General features: G+C 44.8%; 1 protein-coding gene across 2 annotated transcripts in view; it reads right to left on the bottom strand.

Annotated features, from left to right (window-relative positions):
- The window catches only part of RTN1 (reticulon 1), a 283,915-nt gene that overhangs the window by 24,035 nt on the left and 238,564 nt on the right, over positions 1–21,316 (bottom strand). For both annotated transcript variants that reach the window (XM_068254434.1, XM_068254435.1), the window contains one exon: positions 16,050–16,257. In XM_068254434.1, the coding sequence (XP_068110535.1) occupies positions 16,050–16,257 (208 nt within the window). The remainder of the gene's footprint in view (positions 1–16,049; positions 16,258–21,316) is intronic.

The raw sequence follows: 21,316 nt of genomic DNA, 5'->3' as shown, positions 1-21,316 counted from the left end.
TTGGGCAAGTCTCCTTAACACTGCTACTGCCTACTGAGTGCGCTCTAGTGGCTGCCTCGCAAGTGCTTTGAGTCCGACAGGAGAAATGCGCTATACAAATACTGCAATTATTATTATCTGGGCAAAGTTTAATAACCCTGCCATTAACAGTGTAAGAATGGCTGCAGTTTATTTTCCCAGTGAAATTTGGTTTCGGTTCCGCCCACTTTTTGTAACCTGGACACACAGTCACTCAATGACCAATTTTGTGAGCTTTGGGGTCCTTGGCATCGTTAATTTGTACTTTCCCATGAAATGAAACAAATCTGATTGACTGTTTGTGGCTCTGTCCCCTTTTCTGAATTTGAACCCCAGTGACCCAATGACCAACTGTACCAGGTTTGAGGCTTGTGCCATTAACAGTGCAAGAATGGTAGCAATTTTAATATTCTCCTTGAAAAGCGAAATGTGATTTTTGATTGGCATTTTTAGGCTCCACCCACTTTTCTGAATATTAATCCCAGTCACCCAGTAAGCATCTGTGCAAAGTTTGAGAACCCTGCCATTAACAGTGAAGAAAGGCTGCAGTTTACAATTTCCCAGAAAAATCTGTTTTTGACTCCACCCAGTTTTTGTAACATTGACACACAGTCACTCACTGATCAAGTTTGTGAGCTTTTGGGTTCCTGGCATCAAAATTCTGCTAATGGAAGCAGTTTATGCAGCAAAAAAATCTGATTGGCTGTGTTTGGCTCCGCCCCTTTACTGAGTTTGAACCCCAGACACTTAACAACTGACTGTAGCAGGTTTGAGGCCTGTGCCATTAACAGTGTAAGAATGGCTGCAGTCTCAATATTCCCCTTGAAAATCAGTAGGTGAATTTTGATTGGCTCTTGTAGGCTCCACCTACTTTTTTGAATATTAATCCCAGTCACCCAGTGATCAACTGTGGGAAGTTTGAGAACCCTGCCATTAACAGTGTAAGAAAAGCTGCAGTTTATATTTTCCAATGTAAAAAGTTAGTTGTTTTTGGCTCCACCCACTATTTCTAACCTTAACATACAGTCACTTAATGACCAAGTTTATGAGCTTTGGGGCCCTTGGCATAAATAAGTTGCATTTTACCATTGAAATGAAACAAATCTGATTGGCTGTGTTTGGCCCGCTCCCTTCAGAATTTAAACCCCAGTCTCCCAGTAACTGACTGTACCAGATTTGAGGCCTCTGCCATTAAAGGTGCCCATACACTCGTCAGATTGGCAGCAGATAGATAAGAAATGCATCTGATGATCTATCTGATGCGTTTTTAGAACATTTTTTACCAGGATAGAATTCCAATAGATTTCAGTTTAAAATCTATTGAAATTCGATCTGATGGCATTTTTTTGCCATCAGATTTCCATTAAGGCCAATGCAAACTGATAAGCAATCTCACCAGATCGACCTAAATTTTCCACCCTGCCAGTTCGATGGAAATCCATCGAAATCGGCCATCGATCAGTCGATTGGCCAACCGATTTGCAAACGATCGATCGGGATCGATCGGTCAGAAAATCGGTTGAGTGTATGGGCCCTTTAAGAGTATGAATGGCGCCAATGTAAATATTCCCCTTGAAAATCAAAAGGTAAATTTTGATTGGCTGCTGTAGGCTCCACCCACTTTCCTGAATATTAGTCCCAGTCACCCAGTGGCCAACTGTGTCACGTTTGAGAAACCTGCCAATAAGCAAACGGCTGAAATCAATCTAAGAGATCTGATTGGCTGTTTGTGGCTCCACCCCTTTAATGAATTTGGACCGACCCCAGTCACCCAATAACTGACTGTATCAGGTTTGAGGCCTCTGCCATTAACAATGTAAGAATGGTAGCAATGTAAATATTCCCCTTAAAAATCAATAGGTCAATTTTGATTGGCTGTTGTAGGCTCCACCCACATTTCTGAATATTCATCCCAGTCACCCAGTGGCCAATTGTGTCAATTTTGGAAACCCTGCCATGTTAAAAATGTAGTTGTTGGCACCGGCCACTTTTTCTAACCTTGACATACAGTCACTCAATTATCAAGTTTATCAGCTTTGGGGTCCTTGGTATCAATACTTTGTATATTTCCATTGAAAAATAAACAAATATGGCTGTTTGTGGCTCCGCCCCCTTTCTGAATTTGAACCCTAGTCACCCAGTGACCAACTGGGCATTTGCTATTAACAGTATAAGAATGGTAGCAGTTTAAATATTCCCTTTGAAAATCAAAAGGTGAATTTTTATTGGCTTTTGTAGGCTCCACCCACCTTCCAAAATCCTAATCTCATTCACCCAGTGACCAACTGTGCAAAGTTTGAGGACCCTGCCATTAACGGTGTAAGAATGGCTGCAGTTTATATTTTCCAGTGAAATTTGTTTTTAGCTCCGCCCACTTTTTGTAACCTTGACACACAGTCACCCAGTGACCAAGTTTGTGAGCTTTCAGGTTCCTGGCATCAAAAATGTGTGAATGGAAGCAGTTTATCCACCAAGGAAATCTGATTGGCTGTAGGTGGCCCCGCCCCTTTAGTGAATTTGGACCCCAGTCACCCAAAGACCGACTGTAGCAAGTTTGAAGCCTCTGCCATTAACAGTGTAAGAATGGCAGCAGTTTAAATATTCCCCTTGAAAATCAATAGGTGAATTTTGATTGGCTGTTGTAGGCTCCACCCACTTTCTTGAATCTTAATCGCATTCACCCAGTGACCAAGGGTGGCAAGTTTGAGAACCCTGCTATTAACAGTCTAAGAATGGTTGCAGTTTACATTTTCCCATTTAAATGAATGGCTGAAATTTGATTGGCTGTTTTATGCTCCTCCCACTTTTCCTGGATTCGTAACCTCTGTCACCAAGTGACCAACTGTGCCGAGTGTGGGGACTCTGGCTTGATTACTGTGAGAATGGCAGTCTTTTCCATTGACTTGAATAGGTGAAATCTGATTTGCTGTTTGTAGCTCCGCCCAGGTGTGCAGGGGGGGACGCGAGACCCCCAGAACATATCATCCCAGGTAGTAAGGGATCTGTATACCAAGTTTCGTTCAAATCGGTCAAGCCGTTTTCGAGTGATCGCGGCACATACATACACACACATACATACACACATCCGATTTTATATATATATAGATGATATTTTTATCAGTGCATTGACACCTTTATTAAAGTGGTTCTTTAACCTTAAAAAAAAGTTTTACTTACCTGGTGCTTCTAACTAGACGAACGCCACTGCGTCTGCGCGGCCGTGCGCATCCTCGCTCCCGCTGCGGGAGCGTCCTACAAAAGGTACAGTATGAGAAAACTCCTTACTGCGCAGAACGCTCCCGGTGATGCGAGCGAGGATGCGTTCGCAGGGGCGTAGCAATAGGTGTTGCGGAGGTTAAGACTGCATTGGGGCCCTTGGGCCAAAGGGGCCCCGAAGGGTCCTCCCTCAACTACAGTTTTAGCTCTCTATTGGTCTTGTGCTGGTAATAATAACTTCTATAGATACTTTGAATAGTGGTAATCATTAAACTGCTCCCCATCCCCTACATGCACACTGTAGTCGTTGACAGGTTTTGGTGCGCGGTATCAATTGTTATGTATAGAGGGCTTGGGGGGGCCCCAATGTAAAACTTGCATCGGGGCCCACAGCTCCTTAGCTACGCCACTGGGCGTTCGTCTTGTTAGATGAAGAAAGGGAAAGTGACCCGCTCCAGGGGAATTGAGGACCCTTGAGGACCAGCGTGGGACAGGACGTCTGCAGGGGACCAGTAGAACCCCCAGGTAAGTGAATTTTTTTTTTTAAAAGGCTAAAGAACCTCTTTAAGATTACCATTATTTATAAACTAGCGGTAACAACACACGGCAAGTTTTTTTTGCAATGGTTAATTCTTTTATAGATACAGAAAGTGCTTACTTATTTATAAAGCAGAAGTCAGAGTTATCACCCGCCCACTTTTCCCCATTTTTGTAACTAAAAGGGAAGCAGACTTCGGCAACCTAAATACAGAGGGGCAGTCCCTCTTTGGAAACTCAAGCCCCCTGCCCCGCTCTCTTCCTCTTTCAAGAATCATGAACAGATCTATGTAAATAGGAATTTTTCTACTGAAAAATTTGTTTGACTATAAACTTCATTCCCACCATTTAAATTGATACGTTTCTTATTTTTAAATGTTAAATTAAAGGAAAACTAATGATGATACAAAGGACTAGTGTGGTCTGAATGATAAAACTAACGGTACAGCTTTGGCATCTGAATTCTTTGCAGTGTTCTCCCCAGGCTCTTTTAGCCGGGTGCTCCACCCGGCTAGATTTGATGACCACCCGGCTGTCATCGGCTCACTTCCTCACCTCCTCCTATGCTGTAAGCAGAGTTGCCCTGCATTTTCAACTTGACCCACCCGGCTACTTTTTCATGCCACCCGGCTACTATTTCATGCCACCCGGCTGGAAAAAAATTCTGGGGAGAACACTGTCTTTGTGATATGCATGATGAGGGGTGTGGTGGGGGTGTGCTTCGAGGTGTGAAAGGGGTGTGTCTTAAAGTGTCTTTCTTATCTCAAAAAGTTGGGAGTTTTTTTTTTTTTTTTTTTTTTTACACACAGCATAGTCCCCGGTATCCAGCACCGGCAGGGATCTCCTGATGCTGGATACATTCGGTTGCCAGTTGCTACTGCTACGGCAACCAGATGAAAAAGCACAAACCTCCCCTTCAATAATTACCGAGCCTTTAGCGATGTTATACCTCCTAGCCATCCTTCCCCGTGCACGCAAGTCGGCGTGTCACCTGGCCTACACTGGTTCAGGTGACACGCCGTCTTTCATATATGGATGCCGGAAAGCTGCTAGGAGCTACAGGAAAGCTGCCAAATGTCCCAGGAGGCTTGGTAAGTATTTTATCGCCTGCCAATACCCCAAATTCCTCCCCCCCCCCACCCCCTCCCTTCCCCAAGAGGTAGCAGTTATCCCTCAGGCATGCTGGTTAGTTGAAACTTCTGGTTGTCTGAGTTCCAGATAATGGGGACTTTGCTGTACACAGGCTACCACGGCTTAAGGCTGGGTTCACGGCGGTCAGTTCCATTAGGCATGTATTATAATGAGTGTGAACTGCAATGGATACTGGACATTGATATCACCACAATTCAAAGCCTGCATGCAGCGAGTTAGAATAACGTGATCCGTTATAATGCAGCACTGTGAACAGTCCCATAGTATTGTATGGGCATTGAGTTGACATGCAGAATTATTCTGCCATGGAACAGAGCACTGTGAAAGGACCCTAACTGAGTAAGGGTTTGTTCACACTAAGGGCGCCCTAAAAGCGCTTGTGAAATGATTCCCTATGAGAGTGTTCACACAAGTGGTTCGATTCCGATCCGCTCCCCAAAGCATTACCTGTACCATGTTCGGGGCGATTTGCCTCAATGGAAGGTATAGGGAAATCGCTAGAAAAAGCTCTTTGTATAGCGATTTCCCCAGCGCTTTTAAGAATAAATACATTGTATTTATTCATTACCGGGTCAAAGAGTTCACCTCTTGATTGACGAAGTGAAAAAAACAAAAATCTCTGACGCCAGCGAATGTATTTATTTATTTTTTGTGCAAAAGCGCTTTTGTAAGCTGTATAAAAAAAAAATGCTAACGCACAGGTAAGCGCTGAAAAAAAAAAATAAAAAAAAAAAAAACACGCACAAAATAAAATGGCTGGCGTCAGATATTAAGGATGTGAATAATGCCTAACTGTTACTCTATTATCAAAGTGCAGATTATTTATTGGATTTAAAAAGTACCAACATATTACACAGCGCTGGATAATAAAGATGGTTACACACAATGATAACAGGGGTGACCGCACAGAACAGGTAATAAGCAATAAGACGCTTAGTGCCAGATCATACACTGGAGTAGTAGTGCCAACAATACAACATTATTCTGTAGGTAGAGTTCACAATCAAGTATGATACACAAGGAGGGAGGGCCCTGCCAAAGGCTTATAAATGTGACAATATGTCACGTTTGACATATGCCTTAAGGCTAATTTCACACCAGGACGTTGCGTTAGAGGGGGCGTTAAGGTCGCATAACGTCCCCCTAACTCAACGCCTGGTGGTGCTGGATCTGGACGTCAGAGTGAGCCGCGTTGTGCAGCTTTTGTGCGCATGCGGCATCACGTGGTCCCGCCGGCCAATCGCCGCACAGAGCGGCTGCTCCAGGAAGTAAACACTGCACGTCATAACGTGCAGTGCATATTAATAAGCCATGTGCCTGGCCGCTCTCCGCTCCTCCCCAACGTTACTGAGCATGTGCAAGCAGTCTAACGTGGCTCAGCCGCGTCCAAAGTACTGCATGCAGTACGTTGTCTTGTGACGCAGCGTTACAATGTAACGCAACGTCCGCACTGTGAACAGCCCCATTGATTTTTCATTACTGTGCGGTGGGCTGCGTTACAGGCTGCTCTAACGTGCGCCTGTAACGTCCCACTGTGAAACCAGCCTAAAGGGACAACTGAAGTGAGAGGTATATGGAAGCTGCCATATTTATATCCTTGTAAGCAATACCAGTTGCCTGGCTATCCTGCTGATTATCTGCCTATAATACGTTTAGCCATAGATCAGACAACTGGTATTCTTTAGAAGGAAACAAGTATGGCAGCCTCCATCTTCTTCTCACTTAAAGCCAAGTATGAATCCAGGCTAGCACACCATTCACGTTGCAGTAATCTTCTTTATTGCTACATCAGCACATCAAAGTGACAATTGTTTCGGGGCCAATAACAGGTCCCCTTCATCAGACAGTGCAGACAAACAATACACCTCATAGTGCACATTCATTATATACTTGGGTGGATATCCGCCCATGGCAATCAACGGTGCTCAGACCCTCCCCTTCATCCCACATGAGCTTCAATTATCGAGGTAAACAGTACTAAAGACTTTCCCAGGCTTCAAAGGATAAATATATCATTATACACATTGCTTTTACACTTGCTTCACATATGCATAAACTACCATCTGGGTGCTAAAGTGATACATGAATACTGTTGTGTGGAGCGCTCACCCACCTCTCCCATATGTCAATCCGCACATGAATCACAGCACCAATGATTTGAAGGGTCTCGTCATTGATTGCGTGAAAAAACCCCGGAGAGGGGGAGACCGGGACAGATTGCTGTTACAAAGGGAGTCTTACTGGATATATACTCTTGATACGGTATCTCCCAAAGGGCTGAACCAGTACAATTCATTAAACTGCTTCCTTAGTGAGAGATAGGTGATCGAGGGGGTCATACCTCCCATGCTGATTGAGGAATATATGTTCATACATTTATTGACTTTTGGTCGTCTTGAGTAGTGATTAGAAGTGGGTTGGAGAGTGTACAGGGGATCTCTAAGGTTATATGCAACACTGTCTGTTATGGTATTATTGTCACTTTGCCAGGGCTGATCATATGTGACTCTTTCCCTATCCTTGTTTACCCTCCCTTTATCCTTTCCCCTTCCCTCATTCCTTTTCTTTCCCATTCCCATCCCTCCTTCCCTTTTAATTCTGCTGTACTTTGATTATGTGAGGGTTGGATAGTGAGAATTGACAGACAGGCTATTGAGTATATTAGGGGGTACTGTTTTGTGTGGCGCTCTGGAAACCTCAGTGTCATATGTAATCGGAGGGGAGCGAGAATCACTGATGCCCATGTATTTTTCACATTGCTTATAGTTGTGGCTGCGACGAGGATTTGTATTGTTCCATGTTTTGAGAGCCCTTCGGGGCCAATCGCCAGCACTGTCCACTACACCATGGTGTCCATATGTTTATGGCCGTTGTGGTGATGAGGAATGTGATGCGGCGATGTATGGAGCATTATGCGACTTCTAGGAGTTTTGTTGGAGGTTGCCGCTGACAGGGAAACGCATAGTAGCCATGGTTACTAGCGTTGATGTTACCCATTGGATGTGGAGAAGGGCGGAAGAGATGTAGCGCCGGGCGGAAGTGATGCGGCGGCCGGGTAGGTGTTGGTACTTTACCTACACAGTGGCCGTGGGACGGACGGCGAATCTAGTGTATCGGGATGACGGCGGATCCCGCCCCTCTGAGTGCGGATTGACATATGGGAGAGGTGGGTGAGCGCTCCACACAACAGTATTCATGTATCACTTTAGCACCCAGATGGTAGTTTATGCATATGTGAAGCAAGTGTAAAAGCAATGTGTATAATGATATATTTATCCTTTGAAGCCTGGGAAAGTCTTTAGTACTGTTTACCTCGATAATTGAAGCTCATGTGGGATGAAGGGGAGGGTCTGAGCACCGTTGATTGCCATGGGCGGATATCCACCCAAGTATATAATGAATGTGCACTATGAGGTGTATTGTTTGTCTGCACTGTCTGATGAAGGGGACCTGTTATTGGCCCCGAAACAATTGTCACTTTGATGTGCTGATGTAGCAATAAAGAAGATTACTGCAACGTGAATGGTGTGCTAGCCTGGATTCATACTTGGCTTACATGATTTGGTGCCTGGGCTTAGCACCGACAGGCTATGCACCCACCCCAGGGTAAGGTGTGCCACCCCCACTTCCTTTCTGTTGTGCTTCTCACTTAAAGGAGAACTGTAGTGAGAGGTATATGGAGGCTGCCATATTTATTTCCTTTTAAGCAATACTAGTTGCCTGGCAGCCCTGCTGATCTATTTGGCTGAAGAAGTGTCTGAATCACACCAGAAACAAGCATGCAGCTAATCTTGTCATATCTCTCAAATTTGTAAAAGAGTAAATGGATAGAGGCGCTCCACAATACTGTTGGTAGACACCTGTGCTGCTGCGATCAGGATTGATCCCTTTTCCTCAAATTAACCAGTCATAAAATTTCACAGCGCCAGGAATTATGTAGATTCCAAACAGTCAGATCCACCTCCAGGGGTACCTCATTCACATCTGCATTCCTCCTGTATGGCTCGATGCCCAAAACATAGAAGCAGAAGAGATACTCCCTCAGTGGATAAAAATTAACTCTTTATTTCTCCATGCAAGGCACAAACAGTAAAATGGTAACAAAGAACTTACTTCAGGAGGGTCCCATGCCAGTATAGGACCCCCTCTGGAAAATTCGCTTCCCACCCTTGTGGTACTCAGAGCTTAATGGGAAAGCGATCATCAGTGTCCAGCCCGCTCTCGTCCCGACTAGTTTCGGCCTTTCGCCGTCATCAGGGGATACGAGAGCGAGCAGGCATGGGCACATATATATACAAAATGTCCTAATTACCTTCCTAGATGTGGCTCCTGTCATCTCTCGGAGCGCCGAGCGTTCTAAGAGATACTTCCGCTCCGGTGGCCATACTAGATCCGGTTTGCATCAGTGGAACGCTCATGCGTTCCACCCGCATGGCCATAGCTTCCACCCATATTTTAATCCGCAATACTTGCGGATCCAACACCGCATTAACATGAAAACCAAGGTTTTTTTTGTATCAATATTCCTATACGGAAAATACGCGGAAACAATAGTACCGCAGGGATGCACGTCCTTTACGTACGTGCGTGCATCCCTGCGTATGACAGCAGCCACATGTCAACACTTCTTTAACAAATGTAGTTACATAACACAATGTTGTTACTAATAACTGAATTCAAACTCTAAAACATATAATATGTTATATATCTAAAAGTTATTTCTAAAACCAAAGCAGCATACAATTTAATAGAACAAATGTCCAATAGCACCATCTAATGTCCATTGTTAATATTGCACCTAATCCCAAAGGCTCATGTTGTCAAATTATTATCTAGGTTTAACACCTCATACAGCTGCCCCAATATTACCCACCAACCAAAAACGGAAATGGGGTGTTTCTAAATTCATACTTTTCACAGTAAATATACATTCTAGTCATATGCACAGCTAACTATTTTAATATTTTTTTTAAAATTATATAAAACATATAAATATAAAGGACATCCTACCTTCCCCCAGGCATGGCATATTCCCAAATGAATTCATGAATTTGCTAAAAAACAATTCAGGTTAAAATCTATATTAAGACCCATCGGGAACATACAGTTTAACTTTATGATCCAATTCATTTCTGATCTAGCTAGATCCCTATCCTGATTGTTACCCCTCCAATTCCTTGTAATCTGATCAATAGCTGAATAAATAAGACCTCTAGGGTTACAGTTATGATGCTCCTTAAAGTGTGCTGAAACGGAGTGGTCCATATAGCCATTCCTTATGTTGTTAACGTGTTCATACAGCCTCTCCCTGAGTGCCCTCGTGGTCAAACCAACATATTGTAAGCCACAGGGGCACTCAAGGAGATACACCACCATCTTGGATTCACAATTCAGAAAAGTCCTGATCTCAAATCTTTCTCCACTTATATTGTTGCAAAACGAAGTGGTTTTCCGTGCGACCGTAGTGCAATGTCTACACGCGTAGCAGGTGCCACACCTGTAAAATCCAGTAAAACCCCCAAGTCGTCCTGATGCTCGTGTAGGTATATCTATTGCACTTTTAGTGATAATATCCTTCAAGTTTGGGGCTCTCCTGTAAGTGACAATAGGATATTCAGGTAAAGTGTCGGCCAGTTCAGGATCCGCCATCAATATATGCCAATGCCTTTTTAAGATCCTTTTTATTTCTCGATGTTGTGTGCTATAGTCTGTGATCATGGAAACTTTTCTCTCATTTGCTCTCTCCATTGGCTTTTTGTGGATAATCTCTTTCCTATCTTTCTTTACAACTTCCAGTCTAATTTGGTTATTTTCTTCCTCTGTATATCCTTTTTCTACAAATCTGGATGTTAATATATCCGCTTCTTTCTCGAAATCCTCAGAGTTGGTACAATTTCTATATACTCTGAGGAGTTCGCTTTTAGGTACTGACTTTAACCATGATTCATGATGGCAGCTACTTTTGGGGATATAACTATTGCGGTCTGTGGGTTTGAAGAACGTCTGGGTTCTCACATTACCGTTATCATTGGAAATGATCAGGTCTAGGTACTCTACTTGCTTTCTACTGTATTTACACGTAAATTTTAGATTTTCGTTATTATTATTAATGTGATCTATAAACAGTAGCAAAGACTCTTCATCACCCTCCCACATAAAGACCACATCGTCAATGTACCTTTTCCAGAATCGTAGTGCTGCATGTCTGTTAGCATCTATATAATCCTCCTCCCACTTGGCCACGTACAAATTTGCCAGGCTGGGGGCATACTTCGCCCCCATCGCTACACCAATCTTCTGTACATAGAATTGGTTTTGATACCAAAAGTAGTTTTTGCTCATGGCAAATTTTAAACTTTCCATTAGAAACTCTACTTGGGGACCGTTGAAATTACCGGAATTATCCAAGAAATATCTCACAGCCTCACAACCTTTTTCTTGATTTATAACCGTGTATAATGATGTCACATCAGCCGTCACTAGAAAAGTACCCTCTTTGAGTCTTATGTTCTCAAGAAGCTTGATCAAATCTCTCGAATCCTTTAAGTATGAGGGAACACCAATTACAAAAGGTTGAAGGAAACAGTCCAAGAATTCTCCTAGTCTAGCTGTAACAGATCCTATTCCACTAACTATAGGTCTTCCCGGGGGGTGAGTGGTATCTTTATGTATCTTAGGAAGAGCATATATAACTGGGGTTCTATAGTATGAGGGAGTTAAGTAGGCATTGGCATATATTGATGGCGGATCCTGAACTGGCCGACACTTTACCTGAATATCCTATTGTCACTTACAGGAGAGCCCCAAACTTGAAGGATATTATCACTAAAAGTGCAATAGATATACCTACACGAGCATCAGGACGACTTGGGGGTTTTACTGGATTTTACAGGTGTGGCACCTGCTACGCGTGTAGACATTGCACTACGGTCGCACGGAAAACCACTTCGTTTTGCAACAATATAAGTGGAGAAAGATTTGAGATCAGGACTTTTCTGAATTGTGAATCCAAGATGGTGGTGTATCTCCTTGAGTGCCCCTGTGGCTTACAATATGTTGGTTTGACCACGAGGGCACTCAGGGAGAGGCTGTATGAACACGTTAACAACATAAGGAATGGCTATATGGACCACTCCGTTTCAGCACACTTTAAGGAGCATCATAACTGTAACCCTAGAGGTCTTATTTATTCAGCTATTGATCAGATTACAAGGAATTGGAGGGGTAACAATCAGGATAGGGATCTAGCTAGATCAGAAATGAATTGGATCATAAAGTTAAACTGTATGTTCCCGATGGGTCTTAATATAGATTTTAACCTGAATTGTTTTTTAGCAAATTCATGAATTCATTTGGGAATATGCCATGCCTGGGGGAAGGTAGGATGTCCTTTATATTTATATGTTTTATATAATTTTAAAAAAAATATTAAAATAGTTAGCTGTGCATATGACTAGAATGTATATTTACTGTGAAAAGTATGAATTTAGAAACACCCCATTTCCGTTTTTGGTTGGTGGGTAATATTGGGGCAGCTGTATGAGGTGTTAAACCTAGATAATAATTTGACAACATGAGCCTTTGGGATTAGGTGCAATATTAACAATGGACATTAGATGGTGCTATTGGACATTTGTTCTATTAAATTGTATGCTGCTTTGGTTTTAGAAATAACTTTTAGATATATAACATATTATATGTTTTAGAGTTTGAATTCAGTTATTAGTAACAACATTGTGTTATGTAACTACATTTGTTAAAGAAGTGTTGACATGTGGCTGCTGTCATACGCAGGGATGCACGCACGTACGTAAAGGACGTGCATCCCTGCGGTACTATTGTTTCCGCGTATTTTCCGTATAGGAATATTGATACAAAAAAAACCTTGGTTTTCATGTTAATGCGGTGTTGGATCCGCAAGTATTGCGGATTAAAATATGGGTGGAAGCTATGGCCATGCGGGTGGAACGCATGAGCGTTCCACTGATGCAAACCGGATCTAGTATGGCCACCGGAGCGGAAGTATCTCTTAGAACGCTCGGCGCTCCGAGAGATGACAGGAGCCACATCTAGGAAGGTAATTAGGACATTTTGTATATATATGTGCCCATGCCTGCTCGCTCTCGTATCCCCTGATGACGGCGAAAGGCCGAAACTAGTCGGGACGAGAGCGGGCTGGACACTGATGATCGCTTTCCCATTAAGCTCTGAGTACCACAAGGGTGGGAAGCGAATTTTCCAGAGGGGGTCCTATACTGGCATGGGACCCTCCTGAAGTAAGTTCTTTGTTACCATTTTACTGTTTGTGCCTTGCATGGAGAAATAAAGAGTTAATTTTTATCCACTGAGGGAGTATCTCTTCTGCTTCTATGTTTTGGGCATCGAGCCATACAGGAGGAATGCAGATGTGAATGAGGTACCCCTGGAGGTGGATCTGACTGTTTGGAATCTACATAATTCCTGGCGCTGTGAAATTTTATGACCCATATCTCTCAAATTTGTCAGAAACACCTGATCTGCTGCATGCTTGTTCAGGGTCTATGGCTGAAAGTATTATAGGCAGAGGATCAGCAGGAAAGCAAGGCAACTGGTATTGCTTAAATGGAAATAAATATGGCAGCCTCTATATGCCTCACTACAGTTCTCCTTTAAGTTGTCCTTTAAAGCGGACCTGAACTCAGAACTTCCTCTCTGCTCTAAAAGAGAAGCAACATCATAGTAATCTTTAAAGAAAAAAATGTATTTATTACAGCTGATGCAAATCCTGCAATAATTCTGCAGTGTCTACTTCCTGCTTTCATGGTAGCAGACATAGGAGTAAGTATTTACAAGTTAGTTGCGAGGCAGCAGAGTTTCCAAAGAGGACAATGCAGAGACATCAAATTACAATTGTGATTAGTCAGAGATGAGGGGGAATTAGACAGCCTAAACTCTCTAAATACGTACAGGGTGCAGTTCCTTATGTTTTCCTTCTGTCCTGTGCAAGAGTTCAGGTCCACTTTAACCACTTCAGGACTCAACCTTTACCCCCCCTTAAAGAGAACCCGAGGTGGCATTTCATTACGTTAGTGGGGCACAGAGGCTGGTTGTGCACACTAACACCAGCCTCTGTTGCCCCATCGTGTGCCTCAAAGACCCCCCTGCTCGCCGCTATACCCCCGCAGTGCTGGCGACACACAGCGTGTCGCCAGCACAATGTTTACCCTAGCGCTGTCGGTCAGCGCCGCTCCCCCGCCTCCTCCGTATCGGTGCTACCCGCCCGTGTCCCTTCCCTCCCGCTGATTGGAGGGAAGGGTCACGGGCGGGTAGCGGCGATGCGGAGGAGCGGCGCTGACAGACAGCGCTAGGGTAAACATTGTGCTGGCGACACGCTGCGTGTCGCCAGCACTGCGGGGGTATAGCGGCAGGCAGGGGGTCTTTGAGGCACACGATGGGGCAACAGAGGCTGGTGTTAATGTGCACAACCAGCCTCTGTGCCCCACTAACGTAATGAAATACCACCTCGGGTTCTCTTTAAGGACCAGCACTGATTTCTAAGATCTATGCTGGGTGGGCTCTACAGCCCCCAGCACAGATCAAATACCAGGCAGAGCGACCAGATCTCCCCCCTTTTTTCCCCACTAGGGGGATGATGTGCTGGGGGGGGGGTCTGATTGCTCCTGCCTGCGTGTGGCTGGCGGGGGGGGCACTTCAAAGCCCCCTCCACCGCAGGATTCCCCCTCTCCCTCTCTGCCCCGGAGATCGGAGGCTGCGCAGGAACGGATCTGTTCTGTGCAGCCTCTAACAGGCGCCTGCCTGTCATGTGGCAGCGATCCCCGGCCGCTGATTGGCCGGGGATCGCTGATCTAGTACAACGCTGCTACTGTTAGCAGTGTTGTAAAAATGTAAACAAAGCGGATTATTTCCGCTTGTGTTTACATTTAGCCTGCGAGCTGCGATTGGCGGCCCGCAGGCTATTCACGGAGCCCCCCGCCGTTAATTGACAGGAAGCAGCCGCTCGCGCGAGCGGCTGTTTCCTGATTAATTAGCCCGCAGCCGGCGACGCAGATCTGCGTCGCTGGTCCTGCAGCTACTATTTTGCCGACGCGCGTTATGAGTGCGCGGTCGGCAAGTGGTTAAGTAAAGTGCGTTTTAATGGACAGCTGTAGTGAGAGGTATATGGAGGCTGCCATATTTATTTCCTACCAATTGCTTGGCTGCCCTGCTGATTTTGGCTGCAGTAGTGTCTGAATCACACCAGAAACAAGCATTCAGCTTATCTTGTCAGATCTGAGGCTGGAGGTTATGCTAGACTTCCTTGTAAACAATGCCAGTTGCCTGGCGGCCTTTTTGATTTTCTGCCATAAGTAGTGTCGGTGTCAAAAGCCTGGAACAAACATATGGCTAATCCAGTAAAGCCAGCGTACCTGATCTGCTGCATGCTTGTTCAGGGTCTGTGGCTAAAAGTATTAGGGTCAGAGGATCAGCACAATAGCCAGGAAACTAGCATTGTTTAAAAGAAAATAAATATGGCAGTCTCCATATCCCTCTCATTACAGTTGTCCTTTAACCTCCCTGGCGGTAAGCCCATGCTGAGCACGGGCTATGCCGCGCAGGGGGATTTCTCGGGCCGATTTTGATAATTTTTTTTTTTGCAGCACGCAGCTAGCACTGTGCTAGCTGCGTGCCCTCTGATCGCCGCCGCTCCGCACCGATTACGCGGCGCTCCCCACGCCGTGAGGGACCCCCCCCCCCCCAGACCCCGTGTGCTGCCTGGCCAATCAGTGCCAGGCAGCGCTGAGGGGTAGATCGGGTCTCCCAATGATGTCACGACGTCGATGACATCATGCCGCCCGTCGCCATGGCGACGGGGGAAGCCCTCCAGGAGATCGGCGATCGGAGGGGCTGGGGGGATGCCGCTGAGCAGCGGCCATCATGTAGCGAGACTTTGTCTCGCTACATGAAAAAAAAAAATTAAAAAAAAAAAAAAGACTTTGCTGCTTCCTGGCGGATTTTTAATAAACCGCCAGGAGGGTTAATGTTGCGGGAACATTTTTTTTCATCACATTGTTGTAATACAAATCAGTATAAGCCCACTTCAGCATGTATAAAGTACACAAGCAGCGGAGAGAGGCAAGGCAGCTTACTTGAATGGATGGCCCTCATCAGTCTTCTGTACAGCCTGTAAAACTGACTTGTAGATTCTGAAGCTGATTGTGGCGGAGAGGGCAGCGAGCGCTAGGTAGGCGATGACGCTGACCACACTGAACTGCGTCAGGGAGAAGAGCATCAGAAGGACACTTCCAAATACGATTCCCGTCTGCTTCACATCCCGCCAGTATAGTAAGTCAATAGCTGCAAGAGAAGACCGCAAATCAGAGTCTATAGAGAGTCAGGATCTGCTCCATAATAGAAAAGCAAATAGACAAATCAAATACCATATCATATTGCGCTTTTCCCCTGGTGGACTCAAAGTGCTTGAGCTGCAGCCATTAGGGCACGCTCAGTAGGCAGTACCAGTGTTAGGGAGTTTTGCCTAAGGTCTCCTTCAACAGGAAGAACGACGATATTTTAACCAGGTACACTATCCAGTCAATAGTAATGGTCATGTCTAGAAGAACTCATGGAAAAGCATGTGATCAGTTTGGTCGGGTGATAGATATGTGATAGGGTGCGTACACACGTCTGATTTTATGCACGATTGTCGTCCAAACCGGACGTGGTGAGCGACTTGTCAAACAAAAAGTCGTTCAGACTCCTTGTACACACAGACGACAAAATGTTTGAAAAAGCTAATTACAGCTAATTTACATGTCGTTTGACTGGTCAATGGACTTGATAGAACAATGGGCCAGATCAAATTACTTCTTGTTTGAAAGTCTATTACTGTCAAACTGATTTTTAAAGAACAGTCATTTGTACACATGTACTGACCTAACTGTCCTTTGAACGACTGTTAGTCCACGGATACGCCAAGCGGATCAGTCAAAACTGCTATCAGTCTAACGAGCGTTCGTACACACGCCAAAATGTTGTTCGAACGGACAAGTCGTTCAGAAATATGACGTATGTACGTACCTATAGATGGATGATAAAGCAGGATGTGATAACAGCAAATCAGAGCTCTGTAAATCAGCTGATCAAACAAATCACATGCTTCTCCATGAGCTCTACTAGACATGAACATCACTACCAGCCATTAGCCATTTTGTTGGACAGCAGTTCCATCGTGCTGTAAATATACATTACCCAGAATACACAATTATAGTGTTAGAGGTTTAACAACATTAGCTAAACTGCAGTATAGTAAAGCAACCACAAGATGTCACTGTAAAATGCAAAGTGCTGCAATGATCTCTATGGCATTGCCATTTCCTGTATCCATTCTTTTTGTTCCTCTCTGTTCGAAGCTGCATTTCCTGATAGTGGCATATGATATATCTCTGCATGTTTTTCTTCAGTAAAAAGTTCTAACTTGTTACACTGGGTGCCTATCTGTGTGTACATTACAGATCAATCTGCTCCATCATATAGTACCGAATAAAAAGTGGAAGTGAACCCAATTCATTGGGAGTTTTTGATTAGCCAAAGAGGCATCAAGTGGTTGCATTATTTCAGACATGCAACTATAAAATTATCAGACTCCAATAGGACAATCTAGAACAGGTCTGATTTGGGGGAGCTGAACATGACCTGACAATCAGCACCAGAACCCATAAATCGGATCCAACAGCACCGGTGGTCCTGGCCAAACTCATGGAAGCAGTGCTTAAACCAAGCGGAATCCACTTTTCCTTTCTCATGATTCCAAATTGTAACACGTGCAGCCATGATGCACCCCCCCCCCCCCCCCCCCCCCCCCCCCCCCCAGTCTCACAGAATACATACACTGTTTCCTGTATAACAAGTGCAGCTATAAAGCCCTCTTCATGACCATCGCTGCTATACTGTTTCCTGCATAACAAGCAGGCTTGCTCAAATCCGAATTCGGGAGAGATCCGAATAGTTCTATCCGGATATCTCCCAGTAAAGTGTGTAAGTGTATAAGTGTGTAAGTGTGTGTCAATCTTACCTGTATGAAGTCTTCTTCGGTCCGTCCCTGGCGCCTCTCCCACGATGCGCTCCAAGCGGCGGTCACGTGACTACAAACACTTGCTCCTTCAACCCGGAAGGTTGAAGGAGGAAGTGTTTGTAGTCACGTGACCGGCGCATGGAACGCAGCGTGGGAGGTGCCAGGGACGGACCGAAGAAGACGTCATACAGGTAAGATTGACACCCCCCCACAGCTTTCCTGGGAGATATCCGGATAGAACTAGCAAGCCTGATAACAAGTGCAGCTATAAAGTTCCCGCTACAACAAGATCTCCTCTCTCATTTGAGGCCCCTTTTACACTTGCAGGTTAAACCTGCGTTGTTACCCAATTTTACCGCAAGGGGCTGCAAAAGCAATGAAAGTCTATAGAGATTTCACACCTATTGCGGTGCGTCGGAAGTATCCAATCCAACAGGGCAGCAGTGCATTACTGCAAGCACTACGCTTAAAGAGAGTCTGACACCTAAAAAAAATTAAAAAAATCCTTCCGATTAGAGGCAGAGCTTTGTGCAGTAGCTCTGCCTCTGCTCGCGTCAATCTCCGCCTCTCCCCGCCCCTCTCAGGCTTCTTTCTCATGTCCCTGTTGCCATGGTGATTTGTACACGTTCAGCTTCTCTTGGGTTTCAGCAACATCAGCAATTTCACTGAGAGCCAGACAGGAGAAATACCGACTAACAGCTTGTACAATTAGCTAGCTGACTTGGGGGTTGATTCACTTTGTAGGAAGAGATCCCCACACTTTGGCCCAATAGGCTGCCTGTCAAGTGACAGGCAGTGTATTGGGCCAATCAAAGTGCGGGGATCTCGTCCTACAAAGTCACTGGACCTGATAGGGCCCAGAGTGGGACATTTGGAGCAACTGTGATGCTACGTACACACATGCGACAACGATCGTTCGTTAAGAACGACGAACGAACTTTTAATTGATGAAAGAACGACCTAAGTAAAGGTAGTTTTAAAATGTGTGTAACGATCTGATCGTTAGAACGAACGTTACATCACAGAAAGCAACTATTGCGCCTGCGCATAAAAATGAGAAGTTCCATGGAGAAATAGTGAAATGCGCATGTCACGCCTAGTACGAACGATCGTTTCCAACGATGTACTACTTTTGCAAACGATCGTCGTTGGTTAAAATCCGCCGAGACAGAACTTTCTTTTGTAGCGATTTGGCTCGTTCGTCGTTTGCCTTAATAGTCGGTGGTTCGTTTTTTGTAACGATCGTCGTTGGTAAAGATCGGGGAACGATCGTTACAAACGACTATAGTCGCATGTGTGTACGCACCTTTAGTTTTTGAGGGAACCAGTCCTAGGTGATACTTTTCATCTTCTCTAACTTTTCAGCATTTTACAATAGAAAAAGTACTAAATGTTGGTGAAAAAGCCTATTAAATTTATTTTGAGTATTTTCTTGCTTGCTGGTGGTTTGAAAGCCATTTTAAGTTGTGAAAATATCACCTAGGAGAAAACTCAGGAGAAAAAAAGAAATTGCATATGGGCCAATGTATCTCAATGGAGACACAGAGGAATGTGTTTTTACAAGTGTGAAAAAAACAAAACAAAACAAAACAAAACACAAAACAAAAGCACAACCCCCCCCCCCCCCCACAACATATTCCATTGATTAGAATTAAAGAGGAACTGTAACGGCAAAACGTCCCCTGAGGGGTACTCACCTCGGATGGGGGAAGCCTCAGGATCCTAATGAGGCTTCCCACGCCGTCTGCCGTCCCTCGGGGGTCTCGCTGTAGCCCTCCGTACAGCGGTGACGTAATATTTACCTTCCTGGCTCCTACGCAGGCGCTCTGACGGCTGTCGGCTCCGAAGGAGGTGGAAATACCCGATCGCCGTCGGGTCCGCTCTACAGCGCAGGCGCAAGTCTCCGGCACCTGCGCAGTAGAGCCGACCCGGCAGAGATCTGGTATTTCCGTCTATTTACGAGCCGAAAGCAGCCACAGCGCCCCCGCTGGAGCCTGCAAAGGTAAATATTGAACTGACAGCCGGGTATGTCGCCGGCTGTTCGGAGGGCTGCAGCGAGACCCCCGTGGGACAGAGGATGGCGTGGGAAGCCTCATTAGGATCCGGAGGCTTCCCCCACCCGAGGTGAGTACCCCCCAGGTGTTCTTTTTGAAGTTACAGAGTCTCTTTAAACATAAAAAAAAAGCATTGAAACGCATACAAACTCTGGCCCAGTGCACACCAAAAATCTCCAGCAGATCCGCAAATCGCTAGAGGTTTTTGAAGCAGATTTCAGAGCGATTCTAAGCATGTTTAGAGAGGTTTTCTAAACATGCCTATCATTTTTTGGAGCGTTGTGTATCAGATGTCATATTTTGTTACAGTAAAGCAGTTGCTGAACAGCTACTGTAACAAACGCCTGGAAAATTGCTCTGATCTACCGTTTTTCCACTTTCCTATACTTTAACATTGAGGCAGAAACGCCTCAGAAATCTAAAAAATGCTGCACAATGTTTGCGTTTGTGAAAACAAAACAAACAGCTCTGGTGTGCACAGAGCCGGGATAAGGTCCTTCAGCACCCAAGGCTGAGACAGCAAAGTGCGCCCCTCCATCCCCCCCACCCCAGCCATCATCACACACTGATTGCTATTAGACTAATGCCCAGGGCACACAACCTCCCCAACACCTTAATCTCTAGTTATCTGCAGGGCCGGCCCTAGACTTTTTGCCGCCTGAGGCAAAAAAAATGTTTTTCCGCCCCCCGCAAATTAATTGCAATTGTTTCATGCATTGGTAAACAGTATTTCTACCTCTTTCGTTTAGGTATGTGATACCCAATTGATATATGCTCTGTATGTCATTGTAGGTGCCTCACATCTCTTGATTGATATACGCAGGCAGCACTGCTTAGCTGCCCCTGATTATGATATATAATGTAAATTCTTGACTGTGAAGTGCATATGATACCACTGTGGGATGTTACTGTTTATCTGTTTAAAACTCTGATTATAAATAAAGAATCTTTAAAAAAAAAAATATATAGTAGTCTACATATCCTTCTCACTTCAGTTGTCTTGTAAAATTCCTAAGCGTTGGCAGTTAAGAGACGAATTTCATGTTACATACTTTTAATCAACAAAATTGTAATATGCAAATTAGAGGAGTCGGAGTCGAGGAGTCGGAGTCGGTGGAATCCTAAACTGAGGAGTCGGAGTCGGTGGATTTTTGGACCGACTCCACAGCCCTGCAGAATTTATTCAGCTGTCATTCCTAATTGTGTTTGAAGCAGAAAGAAATAAGAAAAGGGGATACATGACAGTGACTGCAAGCCAGATAACCAGGGCCGGCCCGCTCATGAGGCG

This window comes from Hyperolius riggenbachi, chromosome 9 (genome assembly GCF_040937935.1).
Source record: "Hyperolius riggenbachi isolate aHypRig1 chromosome 9, aHypRig1.pri, whole genome shotgun sequence".
Taxonomy (NCBI): Eukaryota; Metazoa; Chordata; class Amphibia; order Anura; family Hyperoliidae; genus Hyperolius; species Hyperolius riggenbachi.
The sequence above is the reverse complement of the archived record's forward strand: the minus strand, read 5'-3'. Positions and strand labels throughout refer to the sequence as shown.